An 18,387-nucleotide genomic window follows, 5' to 3' on the forward strand; every position below is an offset into this window, starting at 1 on the left:
TAAATATTCCGTAACTTTTTATAATAGAATAATATAATAAATGAGATAGACAGATCATTTCCGTATTTCCTAAAAAAATAATTTGAATAATCGTAACGGAAGGATAATAAGAACACGAAAACACTGGATATATTGAGTATTGTATGGCTGAGTATTAGATTTAATAAATACAGGAATGCATCGATTTGACATATTTTATTGTTTATCAGAATAATTACGATAACGTCTTAAGCGGATGCAGAACTTTGTACGGATTAAGGATGCCGTTCGGATCCATCAGCTTCTTCAAATCGTGCATCAGATCGATTTCGGAAGGCGTTCTACTCATGTGAAGATATTTAGTTTTCGTAAATCCTATGCCGTGTTCGGCGCTCACGCTACCACGGAGACTCGACACATATTCGAAAATAAATGGCTGCAACTGCGCCGCTATGTCAGCTTCGTAGGTCGGTATCGAAATCTGCACGTGTATGTTTCCATCGCCTAATTAATAAACACAAAAAGAACGAAAGTTACAGAAAGAAAGAATTCCAACGTGTGTTCGATCATTTATGTTAATAATCGAGTCGTACCTAAATGGCCGTAACCGCTGATCCTTATGATGCGTGGATCACGCACACGATCCCTGAGCACCTCGATCACTTTGTAGAAAGATGGAAGGGGTATCGAAATATCATACTTAAACACGTATCCTTCTCGCAAGATACCTTCGCTAATGCGTTCCCTGAGCGACCATATATTCTAAATACATCGAACAAACAAAAAAATTCTCATCCAACAAGAATTCAACATCCAACTATACGCACTGATGCTCGAGATCGTCAAAGGAAGAATTTTCGATTGAAGTGTAAGGCTCTGATCAGGAGGATTTTCATACAGGACAAGGTGCAGGATGGTGTTTGGTTTGATGTCTATTAGGTCTGGATTCGATCACGATCAAGTTCTGTGTTGACAAAACTACGAACTTTTACTTTAGCAGGGTCCGACGTTAGTGTACCATCCTCGATTATATCCTCCGCGAGCGCCTGTTCCACGAAAGACGCGAGCTTCTCCTCGTCGTGTTGCACGTTGCTCCCGGATGTCTCCAACAGAACGTAGAAATCATGCCCGTCCGGTTTCGTTGTCAACGGATTTTTCAAATCGAAAGTGCCGGTCGACACGTCCAGCGACAGCTTGTCCATCATCTCATACGAGGATAGAATCTCTCCTAATTCCTTTTTCGCTAGTTGAAACGCTTTCAGGACCTTGTCGAAGCTGTTCAATCCTGTAAGAGTGGTGGTAATGGTTCTTCAGGCATCAAAGAACGGACATACCGTCGATATATCTTATATTTTCATACCTAAAAACGCTACGTTTATAGCTCTGGGAAGGGGCGGGCATTGAATCGCGACTTTTGTCACAATTCCCAACGTTCCCTCGGAGCCTATGAACAAGTGCTTCAAATGATAACCGGTGTTGTTCTTCTTCAACGTGCTCAGACAATCCACCACGTCGCCGTTCGCTTTCACCTAGAATAAATTCGCTCAGAAACGACGCAATCTCGACACCTGTATATTTGTTGAAACACACACTCACAGCCTCGAGGCCCAACACGTTCCCGTGCAGGTTCCCATAACGAAGTAGCCTCAGACCGCCTGCGTTCGTTGACACGCAACCGCCGATCAAGCAACTACCCTTCGCGCCGAGATCAATCGGCATCATTAACCCTACTGTCGCCAAATGATTGTCCATATCCTCCAACACGCAGCCAGCTTCGCAAGTCAACACCCCTGGCATTTAAAGATAATGAGAAGAGAAAGGAAAACACATGAGAACGGTGAGTGTCGCTCGACACGCAACACATTTACGAGCGAGACTTTCCATCTTGTCGATGGATTCGGTGATTCCTAAGTCCGCCATAGTGTTTCGAATACGATCACGACTACCACTGGAGATTCACCAACCTGCCAGTTCATTGGTCTCGATGATCTTGTTCATAAGTTTCATCGAAATAACGATCTCATCGAACACCGGCACGCTGCCGCCCACGAGACCAGTGTTACCGCTCTGAGGGCACACGGCTAACCTATTGTCATTGCAATACTTCAATATGGCAGACACTTCCTCCGTCGTTTTCGGCTTTAGAATCAGATTGCTCTTCCCTGAAATTAGAGTCGTGCCCACGGTCCCGTGTTTAAACACCAAGAGGAATTCAATTCAAATGAAATATATATAATTTCTCGTCTAAATAGAATCCAATTATCGCGATCGCGATTTAATTACGGCTAAAATAGAGAGACCAAACGGTCTATCCCACTGTATCGATTCTCGAACTGTTTTTTGAAAAAGAAAAAAATTACAAGTATTGACAGACCAAGAAAACTCCCCCTTCCTCTTTTCCCCTTACCTCGGACGATTTTCGAGTAATCTATGTTGTAGTGCTCGCATTCCTCCGAATTCGAGATCACCCTGTTCGGACCAAGCAGACTGTCGAAAAAGTCCGTGTGCTCGTTCGTGATCCTCGCGTACGGGCCCCGTTGAACCTTGTATCTGTCGGAGGTGAACGCCGGTTTCGTGTTCGCCGAGAACGAGCGGAAACTCGTGACGGTTCGGAGCACGCGGAACGGAACGCGTGAACACATTCTTCTACTTCTGTGGAAAAACATTTTGTGTTCGTTTTTCGAATGGAACCGTGGGGGCCGGCGAACCGCCCCTTGCCGTCGTCGATCTCCCGCGTTAAACGAGAGATATCATGGTCGTGGGGAGGGGTGGGGGGGCGTACACGAAAGGGAATGGTCTGGGGTGTCGCGTGAATTCATGATCCCCAAATGCATCCTCCAAGATAAATCGCTTGAACCGATAAAACCGCCTCTTCATTAGTCCCCCCCCCCCCTCGCGGTTTATATTCCACAATTTAGATAAATTTAGGCGTTCTAGATGGTATTTTTAGAGGGCAAATGGTACGGCCAATTGAAACGGGATTATTTACGTAACGCGACCGAAGATATCGAGGATGAACGACCGAATCTTTCAACTCTCTCTTCGCATCGGTCGCGACAGATGAACCTACATACATACTTTTATATTATAAAATAAATATTGATTTCACGAAGTAGTGAACACCGCATGGAATGTTTGTAATCTTAACCTAATAAACATCTCGTTGATAGATTCGAGGAGATGGCTTAATGTGTATGATATGATATTAATCGGAATATCGGAAAATCCGGTGATACATCCGATCGCGTTCATTCGACTAATGTCTCAACGATCGAAGGAGAAAAATCGAATGGAATGGAGAACGATGATGGATGATGCCGTGTGTGTGGGTCCAGGTAGAAAAACGAAAGGAAATCACGTGTTAAAAACGATCGCGGCCGAGCGCGTAGGACCAGGCGTGGCGTAATTGCGTGCCCCCGGCTGCTTCCATTTTCTACACGCTAATTCGCCTCTCGATGCCCCGATCGACGGACATCGGAATATTATAATCCACGATGAATCTTGATGGGCAACTCCCCTCCTTCTCCTCCTCCTGCTACCGTAGCCACAGTTCGCACGCACGTCCCCCTCCCCCTTCCCCCGTGAGTCCCCGCGTGTATCGTTCAAGAGGATTCGCGAGGAGGCGACGCGTGGTTGAATTACGATCCGGAGGAACGGTGGGGAAAATAAGGTCAGGGGTAGAGGGGTCGAAAGAGTGACGAGAAAAGATGGTAGAGAAAGAGAGGCAGACGGACGGCGATGCAAATCATGTGCGGGGTAAAGGGGAAAGAGGACAAACGCGAATGGAAAACAGAGAGACGAGCAAGAGCCTAGAGTGGGAAGGGGACCAATCGTCGCGACGACTGGAACGCTATACGTCCGTATTCTCTGTGCTCTATGTGTGTGTATCACCCCCCACCCCCCGGCCAGGCTTCACGTTTATTCGAGTTGCGCTTGTGCCAATCACTGACACTTCTTTCGATCGATGTACATACACGTACCCATGAGATGGCTTTCTGTACAACACGAGGCCACCACAGTGATACCTTGTGTACCCACACAAAGAGCATATATACATATGTATAGATTGAGAAACGCTCGATATAGATGGGAGGGATAGCTATATCGAAGCCAAGCAGGCAGGAATACATAGCGACCAGTTTTCATGGTAGAACGCATGCGCGACACCGCCACGAACCGAAACTAATTTCTCAGTGGCGGCTCGAATCATTAACTTGTTACCTTGGCAACCCCGGTCGACCTAAACCATTGGCTGTCGGTTTCCCCCACCTCCCCTTCGTACGCTCTATCGGTCGAACAAGAAACTACGCACGCCGCCACGCTTCTTTCGCGGGATATATCGTAATTTTCCTAACCTCGCGTGAACGGGACTATAGACTGTCGGTGTTTCTCGCGACGCACACAATCGCACAGTCCGCGTCTAACGAATAACGTGTCAGAGAGAGACAACGCGACTGTAGGGACGTGGTTGCTGGGATTGGCGCGGCGGCCACGACTTCTTTCTACCCCTCTGTGCGCCGCCAACATCGTACGTTTTGATTCTTTGTCGAAATCCATGACCGGTATTGGAAGATCACCGATAAATCGGATGCGTTTCGTGCTTTCCATTCGATCTTTGCGAGCGTTTCTCAGTAAACATCGATATCATAACGGTTATTATAGATTGTACAAAAGAAATTAAATTCCTCTGTCGTCGATACAAAACTATTATAAAAATTTGTTTACTCAGATAGTAGATAAAATGAATTATGTTTAGACAATGAATATACGGTTTATTACAGTAGATTTGTAAATGGCAGCAAATATCTTGAACTTGTAATCAATACGATGAAATAACAGTAATACCACAATATAGACATATCGCATCCCATTCAAATTGCGATTTTATCAGGTCAAATCAAGAATAGAATACAGAGATATTCAAATATTCGGTATAAAATCATGTAAATAAGTATTGCATTCGTGTGGTGGATAAAAGAAAAAAGTACATACAGGGCTCAGTCTTTACGGATTGGATAGGAATTCTCTACACAGGCGCAAAGGGCCAATCGCAAACGAAATCGCATTACGGGGTTTTGAGCAGGGCAGTATAAGCTCAACTTAGAAACAGCTGGGCCAGGGGCGTAACGAGCAATTCTGAAACTGGATCGACACGTACTCGCAATTCATAATTGTTACGTACTCGCACTTTAAAAATCTATTCCTACATAATGTTGAAATGCAATCAATAAATTTCAACCGAATAAATATATTTTCTTCAGTATATTTACTTGTACAGTATATTTTTCATTTATGAGATCAGATAAAGAATAAAATAATACATATTGAATTATATTACACTTTCTAAAATTACAATATACATGTGTTATAAGTGTTCAATATGAAATTCATAATACCAACCAATAAAATAAATGATAAAATGATGCAAAGTTCACGAATCTGCAGTATATTAATACTCTACTGTCTGTTATACATAATTAAAATTTTTTTGTAGATAAACAAATTTTTACAAAGTAATATAAAACGATAGATTTCTATTTTTATACTGTTTCTATTACTGTTCTATACGTATTCTGGTGTGACCAAGAAGAACAAACGATAAAATTTAATAATATCGTAGAATTTCTGACGTTAGGGCGAAAGCACAACTTTATTCGGCCCTGATGGTATCGCCGAGTGCACTGCAAAATATTCTGCGGACTATAATCACGTATACATACATTGGGATCCGTTTGTATGCGTACGACAGTGTAGGTAAGCCCGGAGTAAGTGTATGAGTACCGTTACGGGGCATGCGCCCGCAGCCACCATATCCAATGGCCCCGCCTTTCACGGCACAAACGATGCCTTTGGGATTTGTCCTCGCTGGACCAATGAGCGAACGAGGATGACATACGGGACGGGAGAGGTGAGGTTATAAGAGTCGAATTGGAGGGGAGCAGACAGGAAGAAGGGGGACGAGGGGGACGAGAGGAACGGAGAGAAGCGAGGGGTTCCCTGGATCGTGTGGGAGCAGGGAGGCAGACAACGAATGTGACTACGAATGCTTACGAAAGCTCGCGACGTCAACGTATACCAAAATTTTGTTTAAAATACGTCCAGTGTTTTTTCTTAAAGACTTACGAAAGTCAAAAGTGCACAATAGAAAGTTCGACCAAGCTCGCATGGTGGAATCGGTGCGGTGAGTGTTCAGACGGCGTGTTCGAAAACGTGATAGGTGTGACTGCGCAGTCGCCATGTGAGTACCTGAGAGAACAAGTATCCAAAACTCCGTGCAAACTCGTGTACTTTCGATATCTTTAATCTCCCTGTAGACCTGCGTTGCCTGTATTTTCATGATGCTACCGTGTGTTCGACATAACTTTACTAGATGGTTACCGAACAGTCATCGAACGTACAACAGCACTGTGCGTTATGTCCCGCCGGATCTTCGAACGTGCTTTATTTTGTAATCCAATATGTCGGCGTTAGGGACGCTGTTCTGTATTCACAGAAATATTATTCCTCTGCTTCGCGTGTTACGATTCCTGGATGGATAACTGTATGGTACGACACTGTCCGAAGAACCGCGTGTGTTGTTATTATCGTCATCGTCGTTATTACCATTATGGCGAAATCCATGTTGTCAACCGCCCCCTAGCACAGTCGTTTCTCCCCTTCCCTCTTATTTTTCTTTCCCCCTTCCTCTTGCCGCCCCCTTCAGCCCGCCTTTCAGTTGTATTTCCCGCTCAGAGAAATACGCTCCCCCTTTACCCTTCATATCCACATACAATAATTATGGTGGTTCTTGCGAGACGACATTTTGTTTCTTCCACTCCGATCTCAAGATGGATCATGTGTTCTCTCGGTTCGTCGATATTTCAATATTTTTTTTCGCGCATACAGGTCTCTTCTTTACCGCTCGAGGCATCTTTGTCTATTTTTATTTCGTTTCGCGTATTTCACGATCCACTGCCCTCATTTTTCTTCACTGTATTCAGTAATAAACTAATTTTCAAATGAAATTGAACTTTTCAATTTGACAACAAATACTCCCATTATAATACATTTTCCTATTTATATACTATAATAAATGTATGTGTATGTACACATATATATTTACAAATTATATACGTTTTTATGCATTTGTACACGAGTATTAATGTAATATATATATGATTATTATAGTTATTTTAATATATTTCTGAAATTTTGTTGCAACGTTTTCGTATTTGCGAGAGTTACAATGAAAAGTAAAAAAATAAATTGATGAAATATTTGATAGGTTATATGAATATCTGATCAGATTTCAAGTTTTGTTTTATATTATTGGTTTTCTCGTATTTGTAAATAGACTTTAAAGAATAACGCGTAACAAGTTATAACTTTGTTAAATGATTTTATTTTGGACTAAATATGTTTTTATATCATTGCTTGATCGAAGTAATTCGAACCATTTTTTCATTTATTGAAAACTTCTTTCTGAACATATGCCTTATTTATTGTTAATTATTATTTATACGATGAATACTCTGATGGATCTGTTAACACTAATTATTTGTTTTTTAATAATTCTAATGTTATATATAAATATTACTTAAAATACTGGTTTTAAGGTTATCTTTCATATTTTATGTGTATGAAACTTCTACCTATAAAAATATTTATCAGATGTTAAGAGAGGACTAATCTATAAAGTTTGACATTTCACTCGTAATATCATATTTTAATGCAAAAATGCGAAAGTACCACATGCACAAATTAACATACATTTGTTTAGGCGCAATTGGTTTTTTTTCGTTCATAAAGCATGCAATAATTAATTATCAGGGAACACTTACATTGTTTATAAGAACTGATCACTTTGCACACTTACTTTTACACTTCTCTCACAAATACGTTTAACAAAAATGATTTTACGAATCTCGAATTTGAAATTGCGATTATCCACGTGTATCGAAAAAAATTAGGGTTATGAACAATAAAACATTGCATAACTTTTTTTTCATTCTTGTAATATTAAACATTATTGGTGCTGCATTGAAATTATGTGAGCACACTAAATAAATTTTATGATATACAATTGATTGTTGTTTTTATATACATATAACTAAGATGAATGTTATCTTTTTTTATCAAAATTTATTCCAAGATTCAAAAACACCTTTAATAAAAACAGAAACTCTTCCTTGCAGGTGCAACAAGTTGAAAAGATTAAAAGTAATAATTTACTAAAAAAAAATATGTAAACACAATGGCAAGAAAAAAAGACATTAAATTGCCGAAAATTTAATAACAAAGAGAACACTTCTTTTTGTAAAGGAAGTTTAATTCTGCATAATAAAAAGTTGTGGGAAAACATGACAGATGTTAAACCAATTGGAATCTCACAAAATCAACCACAACAAACGCAACAGCCACAACAACAGTCTCAACAGCAGCAACAATCTCAACAACAGCAACAGCCTCAGCAGCAGCAACAAATGATGATTGCAACCCATGATATCCAACAACAGCAAAATGTACAGCAACAACAGCAGCATGTTCAACAGCAGTCAGCTCAACAATCACAACAACAACAAGCACAACAACAAGTACAGTCTCAACAAGTTCAACCCCAACAACAACTTCAACAACAAGTGCAGTCGCAACAACAAATGCAAGTACAGCAACAGGTACAACAACAGGTTCAACAACAAGTGCAACAACAAGTGCAACAAGTTCAACAACAAGTGCAACAACAAGTTCAACAGCAGCAACAGCAGCAACAGTCTCAACAGCAGCAATCTAATAATGGACCACACAATGTTGTTCCTACCCAAGTGCAAGTACAGCCACAGGTAGCAGCAATCATGCCTCAGCAGCAGGTAAAACTTTCTTGGATAACGCTTATCTATTGAAAGACAAACAGTACATATTGTAATACGACTTGTATAATTATAAAATATTGCAGGGTGCTGTTGCAGTATCGATGCAACATCAACAACAAGGCGTAGGAGGTGTATCTATGACTCTGTCTGGCCAACAAGGAGCAACAACGATAACCACTATGGCTGCACATCCACAAGCAGTACAAGTTATTCAGCAACCCATGCAAAACCAAGCATATCATTTACAGCAACTGTACAATACTCAAGGAACTCCATTACTCATGCCAGGAAACTTAGCTCTTCATCCTGCAGGGATTAATCCTTCTTCTATACAGGTACTCAAATGTACTTATAATATTTTGCATTTTCAAACAAATTTAAATTCTTTTCTAAGTAGGATGCTTTACAGGTCATAACGGCTGGAAAGCCGTTTCAGTCAGCTGCTCAACTTACACCTCACATGTTGACTACTGCGTCATCGCCCGGTCAGGGTGGAGGTCATCCTGGAGGTGGAGGTACTAAGGTACAAGGATTTCCTACTGGTTACTTACCAGTACCTACTTCTGCTACACCTGGAGCAGGACAAACCTTAGTGTTCGGTCAACTCGGTGTACTGGGTTCTCCTCAACCACCTCAATCCATTCAACAACAGCAGCAACAGCAATCTGCAGCCAAGCAAGATCAAGTGCAGAAGGTATTACCATGTTTTTTAAATTTCATGTTATAATCATTGGTATTATTCTAGATGTATACGATTTTTCATGTATGTTACGTTGCCAAAATATCTAGTATACCACATGCACGGCAGCTACGCAACCCGGCGGAAGGGGTGGTATGCAATTTGCCCCATGGCAGTTTACGCCACAAGTTGCTTGGACAGGGATACAACCACCAGCACTTCTTACTAATCAAATATTTATTAGAGGCCCTACTCAACCTGATATGTTCATACAAAGTCCACAGCCGATACAGCATAATGGTTAGTTCATTGCACATGGAATGTAGTATGTTCTTAAGTGTCAGGACTAACATACCCTTATGTATTCAGCACTGGCTACACAACAACAAATTCAGGGGGTGCAGCAAATTGCTGCAGCCAGTGCTAAGCCAAAGGTAATGGATATGCAACAACAGCAACAACAACAGGGTAAACAGAGCACAGGTGGACAACGACCGTTGAGTATATTACCGTCCTCTCTACAAGCAGTACAAGCAGCCAATATACGAGCTGCCAGTTCCGTTTCTACTCAAACTGTTCATGGAGTTCAAGCTACGGTCTATGCACAGGTTGTTATAATCAAATTCACAGTTATAAGAACGATTGCAACTACTGCGGTTGTTGAATTATATGCAGCATATCGAAACGCGTTTGCTGTTTACGTATAATGAAATGGAGGTGTTTTTCTTTTCATGTTTTATAACTTAAAGAGTGGAAAAGGAAGCGGTAGTAGCGGTAAAGGTCGTGGTAAACCACTGCAATCGCCGCAACAACCGCAGCAACAGTCACAGCAAACGATGCAACAACAACATCAACAGGTTTTTATACAACAGAAACAGCACACGCAACAGCAACAGCAGATGCAACAGCAGTATCAACAGCAACAAGTACAACCTTCGCAACAGCAAATACAGCCTAAACCAATAATGAGTGAGATAATGTTCCGTATATTTTCTATTAAATCTTTGTAACAATTTATCAGGTACCTAACAGTTATTTCGTTTTTCACAGCAAACATGACACTACAGCATCAACAACAATCTGGTGTAGTTCTCGGTGGAGAACGACCAATCATGCCTGTGGTATCTGTAGGTGGAGTTGGGGTCGGAGTCGGAGTTGCTACCACATCTCAAATGAATCAAGTACAACAGTCACCGATGTCTACAGTACAACAATTACCACTACAGGTGATAAACGTTATGCTTTTTCATTTTTTTTTTTTTAACATTGTATATAAGACTAATGCTACATAATACCATTTCTTTCAGGCAATCAATTCGACGATACTTGGTAGCCAAATTGTTAGTGGTACGTCACAGGTTCAAACAATGTCCATGGTAAATCAGTTGACGGATCAGCAGACGCACGATAATGGTAATTCCACGATAATGATCACGTCGCCCGATCGTAATCATCAAGCAGAATGTTCCTTAATATTACAATCCACGACAAATACTGCAATTACAAATGATGAAAATTCTAAGCCACTTTTGAAGAAGGAAGACACGATGCCACTTACGATAGAGGAAGTTGTGGTATCTCAACAAGAAGCGACAGGTTGGTCTGCAATATATTTAATGTTTCAAACATAAAACATTTCTCTGTTGTTATTTTATCTTAATACGTTTATTTTTTTTTATTCTTTGCGTAGATGGGGACCAATGTAAAATAGTTGTAAAAGATGATGAAACTTTACCTGCGAAGCCGGAAGAGAAACAGTGCAACAACCCATTAGCAGGGCTGGCGAATACAATTAATTCTATAACAAACGGTGTTAGCAATGAAGAATCTGCAGTAATACCCGTCTCTATACAAGTTACTGCAAATAGTAAACATGTGCCTCCAAAAGCAATGGTGAAACCACAAGTTCTTACGCATGTGATAGAAGGCTTTGTGATACAAGAAGGTAATATTTTGATTGATCATTTATATATTAATACGTTTATGAGTTACAGTATTTAAATTTATGAAGAATGTGTTCTTTCAGCATCGGAACCATTTGCTGTTAATCGAACATCATTAAATAATACAGTTAGTCAAGAAACTAGTAATATTTTGAATCGTAATAATCACAATGGATCGTCTGAAAAAGAGAATCACGATGAACCTCCAAGTAAGATTACAAGAAATTAATCTACTTCCTATATAATTTTGCATTGAAAACATAAGATATATTAAATGTTTTATTCCTCACAGGGAAAAAGCATGCGCCGAATTATCCTAGTGATGAGGATGGAAACAATACTCAAGTCGGAAAGTGCGAAACTTGCGGTAACTTAATGGACGAACAGAATATTAAGTTTAAAAAGGAAAAGCGATTCTGTTCTACTGGTTGCGCGAAGAGGTGAGTAAATAAGTTATTCCTGAAATTACTATATTAGTCATATCAAAGAATACATAAGCACCATAACACGTTAATTCGAAATAAGCTACTAATATTTAGAATGGTATTATCATAAGTTTTGACTTAAACAGCAAAAAACGTGAAGTGAGAGATCGTGATGGAAATGAGAAACAGTGGACTGAAATGGAGACTGATTCAAAGAACGTTGATGGAGATATAGTGAAGAAGAATGGAGAAGAAAAGTCATTGTCTACTACAACTACCACGTCTTCTGTTGACGAGACACTGCCAAAAATTAATCCTGTTAAGTGGACGGTAAGAGTATTACAAAGAAAATGACTAGAAAGTAATACAATTTAATATGGAAATAGAATATAATAAAGTTGGAATATTTTATATTACACAGGTTGGAGAAGTATGCGATTTCATTCGTGGTTTGCCCGGTTGTGCAGACTACGCAGAAGATTTTGCTATTCAAGAAATAGACGGTCAGGCGCTTATGTTACTCAAAGAAGATCATCTTATGTCTGCTATGAGTATTAAATTGGGTCCGGCATTAAAAATTGTTGCCAGAATTGACTCAATGCGCGTAGAATCACTGTCGAATTCTAATCCCACTTCTACTAATTCGTAAACATACACTGCTTGAAATTTTTGTCTTCAGAATTTCAAGTTGCAGCCTATGGGCTACAGGGTTTGTGCAAGTATTCGAATCGGATCGTAGATTTAAGATGTCTAAGAAAAACATAAGATGTTTTTTTATGAACATACACTGTTTTTATTTCCCTAATTTTCATTCAATTTCGATGAAAATCTTCGTCTCTTTTTCTATAAATTGGTACATTGTTTACTAAGCACTTTAGTACTTCAAAATATACCAATATGGTTTAAAAATCAATCTTTGTAAGACTAGATTTTAAGCCTCGTACTATTCCTCGGTATATTAAGTGGCTGTTTCAACATTTAAATAAAAGCATAGCTTTTATTTAATTCTTCATTCTGATGTATCATACCGACAATTTTAAATTATAAATAATTATGTACTTTCTAAACAGTCTTACACCGATTGATATTTATACTTGTAAATAAAACTCATTCTTCCCTTATTTTTATTTGAAATGTATCTATATTGCATCTAAGCAATTTTTTAGAATACCATTTTATGAAATATGGTTGGCCAGAACTATCAAGAAACTGAGTACAAATTATGTCCATTACAAGAAAGAAAAACGTTGTACATAAATTATCCGGCATATAAGTGATGTATTTTGTACTCGAAAATTACTTTTGGAAGGTGTACAAAAATGATTGCCTTCTGCGAGATTTACAATAATTCTGAAAGGAAATTAGACATTTTTAAAAAAAAAGTTAGGCTTTGTGATGAATAGTAATTTATGTACATGACAATTTCAAATCGAGATATAGGACGTTTGAAGCAACGCAGTTAGCATTATCGACCATGTACTTTGTAAATGTATCATGTGCACTCAACTTACATACATGTAAATATTAAACATAAAATGTTTATTTAATATACAGATTTTATAACATGAAATTTTAGTTATTAACAAAAGTATCCTTCCATTTATAGTGATTTGTTTTCGGTTGGAGAATCGTTTACTGAAAATGCAAGAAAGATATATTTCTATTATTTGTATAACATATAATGTTACACGAGATGCAAGGCAGCAGTTTCAACTTTATGTGTGTCTATTTTGAAACATATTCATTGAAATTGAAAAAATATCAATGTATTATTTACATTCAATCTTTACAATTATGAACAGTGTAAATATATTATTTATTCAAGAAGTCCATTCAATTGAACATTAAATTATGTATAAATTGGCAATCATTATAAAAAATTATGTTTCCAAATTTTAACAAAATAACTATATATATAACATGTGCAGTAGTTTTATATTAATTTCCGTTTATAATAGTGAAATATTGAAGAATTGTCTACAACTTACATTTAGATAGAACAGCACTAATCACAATACATATTTAGTACGTAACATAAAGCACACTGTTCCATTTCAAATTTGAGTCACTCAGGACTTAATCTCACAATATGCCTTTTTATACTCCTTTGGAAGACATTATAGAAAGGGTTGTATACAATTTTAACTTATAAAATAAAACGAATTTCTAAATAATGCATTCATGATATAATACTCATATGTGAAACTAAAATATGTAGCATTCTAAATATTAAATTAAGGTAAAACATCTTACAGTATATATATTTTTCTAGACAAAATTAAATTATTGTTCTTTATTCTGTTATAATACATATTACATTTACAACCGCAACTTTATGTTTACTACACATTTTTTATTTCCATTGCAATATCTTCCAGAGCTCTCCCTTCAGCCAACAGGGATTCTTCATTTTCCAGTCTCATTTTTTTATGCAATGGTCGTATATATCGAAAATATTGGTATACACCGTAGAGCCACATTGAGCCAGTAACAACTGATGCAGCTATACAACAATTCACAAAACCTCTGTGCAGTTTATCTAAGATAAATTCCTTGTTTTTGTATCTTGGTAACATTTTTGTTTCTTGATATAAGTAGTAATTCTCAATTTAAAATTTTCAGCACACACTGAAAAATATGTGTATGCAAATTAAATTAACCGTGCAAACAAGAATAAAAACTTTCAACTTTTATTTTAATTAATGTTTCTATAAATGGTCTAATGCAAAGTTGAATATGTTAATTAACACTTACAGATTTTACTCCATTTTATGTTAAATAATATATTTACGTTAATAATGATGAACACACTGTGTTTACACTTATTAATGTATATTTATTGAATTTACTTCTCAATCGAAAATCAACTTCTTTTTGTGAGGTTAGATGCATGCACACAGATTTCACAAATATACATTGAAAAGTATCTTCACGTACTACTCCAACCTAACCTATGGAAATAAATATTACGTAACTTTTGTTTTAGTCAATTTTGTGTTTTACTAAATTAAACTCAAGTCGGTCAGATATGTATTTCTTTATTATAGTGTAATTTATATTCTAATTAACTTAACAAATATGTTTCTGTAACATTATCATTTATTTCTTGAACAATGTGTACATATTTTGTAGTTTAAAAAATAAAATGTACATCTCTATATTTTAAAATATTTACATCATGAATTAAATACTTAATCATTAAGAAGTTATACTCTATTTTTCTAGGAATTCATTGAATGTTGTTGGATCTACATCCAAGTCTATTTCATCTAAAGAAGGCCCCTGCTGTGTCACTGGCAATTCTAAAAATAAAAAAAAACAAATTCACCACATACGATTTAAAAAAATGAATTGCTCATAGTTTATGTTCGAACATACTACATATAGATCCTGTGGCCTTATATTCTTCAAGTTGTTCTTTAAAAACTTCATCAAATGTTTCCTGTCTTTCTTTCAGCATCTTCTGTTGCTTTTGTTCGTATTGTGATACTCTCTCAATATGCTCATTGGCCAACTTTGCTGAAATATATTGATACTGTGAATAATTTTTATTTGCATTTAAGTAGTAAACAAAATTTTAAATATCATGCAATATACCTTTAACTATATTCAATTCTGTAAGTTTTTTTTCTTCATATAGAGCTAACTGAAATCTATGATCCAGTTGTCTACTTTGTAAATCCAATATTTCATTTAAATCTTCCAATTGATAAATAGCTCCCTCTACTTCCTCAAACATTTCTTGTAATGTTCCTTTAACAGTTATAAAAGTATTTAATTTCATTTATTATCACTACTAATACTGTATCATAAACTTTATTTAATTAAAACTACCTATTTGGTCCATCAAATCTTGGATTGCGTTGTTAATTTTTGGAATATAAGCTAAAGTGCTATTTAGACATGTAATGTTTTTCCACTCTTGCTCAAGTCGTTCATAAATAGTTCCTATTAGTTTATCTGCCCCTTGTGCTTTTTCAGCATTTTCTTCTGCTAGCTCATGTAATTCATTCCATTGTAACTGATACCTATGTAAGATATCTGCTCCAGCATGGTAATTAACGTTTCGCACATTAGTAGACTTTTTATGTTTCGGATTTTCATTAATACTTAATCCTCTGATACTAAAATAATAAAATTAGCTTAGAAATTATTGTACTACTAATTTGTGACACATTTATAAAGAGTACATTTTTACTTTCTACTTCTTATATAATTGTAAAAGAACTGTAAATAAATATATATAAATATTCTTTACCTAGCTGAGATACCTTCCTGCACTGTTTGAAACTTATTACGCAAACTACCAAACATGATTGTTGATCACACTATTAATAAACGGACTAAAAGTACAATATTACATGTATCATAATCTTATGAGAGTATATTCTTCACTGACATATCCACTAACAAGAAATCAGTACATGCAATAAATTTCCAAAATTTTTACATACATGAATATTTAATTACATTACAGACTTTCAAATTTAAAATGTACCAAAAGTACTAATCTGAATTCTGAAAGCCACTAATATACTTAAAGAATGTTACAAATAATAAAGAACTACGAAGATAACCTCTTTATTGAATTCGTTAATGATTTTTTCCTCAATTTCGTCAATATGTCTTGAACGACAGAATTAATATTTACTGGCAGTAACTGTCAATTAACACGAATGATTGTTTTATATTATAATTACAGAAGACTAATAAAAAGCACAGTCCAAGTACCAATATAATTGTACAAAATGATATATATATACATGTACTAAACAATTTATTTTTATACTTTGTTCGCAAGGTTTAATTATTACAAAATAATAAATGATACGCGTACTTTTTAATAATCATACGTTTTGTATTTTATGAAAAATACAATAATGCTGCGTGGCTTTTCTTTATAAATAGATTGGTAGCACTGGTTGCAGTTTATACTGCATACCGCAGTCTTCATTTTATTGAAATATGTATTATTTAATTGAATGTTTCGTAATAATTGCATAAATGACTGGAAATGTATATACAAATTTACATTATCAATATGTCAAATAAAAAGAATTACTTAATTACTGTGATCTGAGTTTGTTTAATTATAATAGCCTTAATAAAGTTTTATTTGAATCAACGAAATACATATAATGGAAAACTTATCAATTTTGAGCAAGATTCATCTACTAAAAATACAAATACGTAATTAGAAGAAATGTTTAATTATTTTTATAAAACAAATAAGTATTCTACATAAAGTGTAAATGAATTAGTATTCTTGTCTTTTAACGAGATCCATTTTTTAACAACAAAAATCTGCCAGTGTATCATATTTTAACTATATATTTTTTATGCGAAATAATTTGGCAACGTCGCTGAAACTTAACTCCCTCTCTCTGACAATATAACTGGTGCCTAGCAACCAGTGAGGTCAACAAACGAGGTCAAATTGCAAACTATCTGCACAAGAAAATTCAAAAGATATTATTAATGGAATGGCATATTAAAATATCACATACGTATTAATAATGTAAAATTATACTGCAATTTTCAATTACAACATATGTTTTCTTTTTTCCATTTTTGTAAAGTATTATTTTATCATTGTTAACTTAACCGAATGCTTAAAGAAACTCCTTTGTTGCCAAGCATTACACGGCTCTCATCGTTTTATGATGCTGAACATGAGTTGCCAGGGAAAGTCGGCAATACTATAACACTAAAATTTCTCTGTTTTCATCTCTATTCATTTTAACTGCGTTATTTATTGATTATTCATTTATGTTGCAGTGAACATAAGTCTAGTTGAAGTTATGACTTGCTCATTAACATTTCGTCATTTGAATAATCCATTCGACATCGAGGTGAGGATTAAAGGTTTCGCTCGGTTGCAGTCACAGTCTCACAGTTGTTTCGCTGCTAAAGAAAAGCTTGAAAAGCTTCCTATTAACCAGAGCCACCACCGAAACCTTTATCTTTTTCTCCCCTACTACCCATGCATGCAATGAGTATAACTTGAACGAACCTCATCAGAAGAGGCTTGCAGAGGCTTGAGCTTAGAAAGTTGTGCGCAACTCGCACTGAAACCAGATTCGTGGGAGGAAGTGGCGAAGGGGGAGGAGTAGTCAGGGATGTTGGGTCAACGTACGTATCCAAGTATCCCCTTTCTCCTTGCATCAAGTTAGACCGCTACTATATCGTGGTGAACTCGCTCCTCCATAAAGGCGATTACCTTTCTGCGCACACCAGCATGGCCGCTGCGCACACTAGTAGGAGTCGCCAACCGAAGGATGAGAAGTTCATGGTAGGGATGAAATCAATAGTCAAGTATTCCATGGAATGAGAATATCAACTGGATATACATATATTTAGCTATTCAATTGCTTGAGCTTTATTCATCGGAAATGAAGTGGCGGAAATAGTCGGAAGTGAACTTCCAGCGTGACAGTAATTGAATGTTTTCTTTTTGTTTCTATAAGGACATTTGACCTTGCACAGCTGACTATACAGAATGGAGCGTTAAT

At 36.7% G+C, this 18,387-nt stretch overlaps 3 protein-coding genes across 3 annotated transcripts; 1 reads left to right on the top strand and 2 right to left on the bottom strand.

Annotated features, from left to right (window-relative positions):
- Nucleotides 1-214: 214 nt before the first annotated feature.
- Nucleotides 215-2,621, bottom strand: LOC107190892 (D-2-hydroxyglutarate dehydrogenase, mitochondrial). Its single transcript, XM_015579779.1, has 7 exons — nucleotides 2,387-2,621; nucleotides 1,944-2,141; nucleotides 1,576-1,769; nucleotides 1,340-1,508; nucleotides 966-1,264; nucleotides 573-741; nucleotides 215-483 (listed from the first exon to the last, which is right to left on the bottom strand). Exons 1-7 carry the CDS (start codon nucleotides 2,619-2,621, stop codon nucleotides 215-217), a joined length of 1,533 nt encoding a protein of 510 aa, XP_015435265.1.
- Nucleotides 2,622-5,779: 3,158 nt separating this feature from the next.
- On the top strand, nucleotides 5,780-12,526 carry LOC107190939 (polyhomeotic-proximal chromatin protein-like). The gene is made up of 14 exons (XM_015579851.1): nucleotides 5,780-6,217; nucleotides 8,154-8,825; nucleotides 8,912-9,163; nucleotides 9,238-9,522; nucleotides 9,618-9,807; nucleotides 9,877-10,115; nucleotides 10,257-10,476; nucleotides 10,558-10,733; nucleotides 10,815-11,103; nucleotides 11,198-11,452; nucleotides 11,534-11,659; nucleotides 11,743-11,890; nucleotides 12,022-12,205; nucleotides 12,297-12,526. The coding sequence occupies exons 2-14, from the start codon at nucleotides 8,319-8,321 to the stop codon at nucleotides 12,522-12,524; spliced, it is 3,099 nt and encodes a 1,032-aa protein (XP_015435337.1). The 5' UTR covers nucleotides 5,780-6,217; nucleotides 8,154-8,318; the 3' UTR covers nucleotides 12,525-12,526.
- Nucleotides 12,527-15,088: 2,562 nt separating this feature from the next.
- Nucleotides 15,089-16,228, bottom strand: LOC107191035 (dysbindin protein homolog). The gene is made up of 5 exons (XM_015579980.1): nucleotides 16,134-16,228; nucleotides 15,710-15,999; nucleotides 15,473-15,628; nucleotides 15,254-15,394; nucleotides 15,089-15,177 (listed from the first exon to the last, which is right to left on the bottom strand). Exons 1-5 carry the CDS (start codon nucleotides 16,187-16,189, stop codon nucleotides 15,089-15,091), a joined length of 732 nt encoding a protein of 243 aa, XP_015435466.1. The 5' UTR covers nucleotides 16,190-16,228.
- Between the last annotated feature and the right edge of the window lie 2,159 nt (nucleotides 16,229-18,387).

The sequence above is a fragment of the Dufourea novaeangliae genome, unplaced genomic scaffold (genome assembly GCF_001272555.1).
Source record: "Dufourea novaeangliae isolate 0120121106 unplaced genomic scaffold, ASM127255v1 scaffold208, whole genome shotgun sequence".
In the NCBI taxonomy this organism is placed as follows: domain Eukaryota; kingdom Metazoa; phylum Arthropoda; class Insecta; order Hymenoptera; family Halictidae; genus Dufourea; species Dufourea novaeangliae.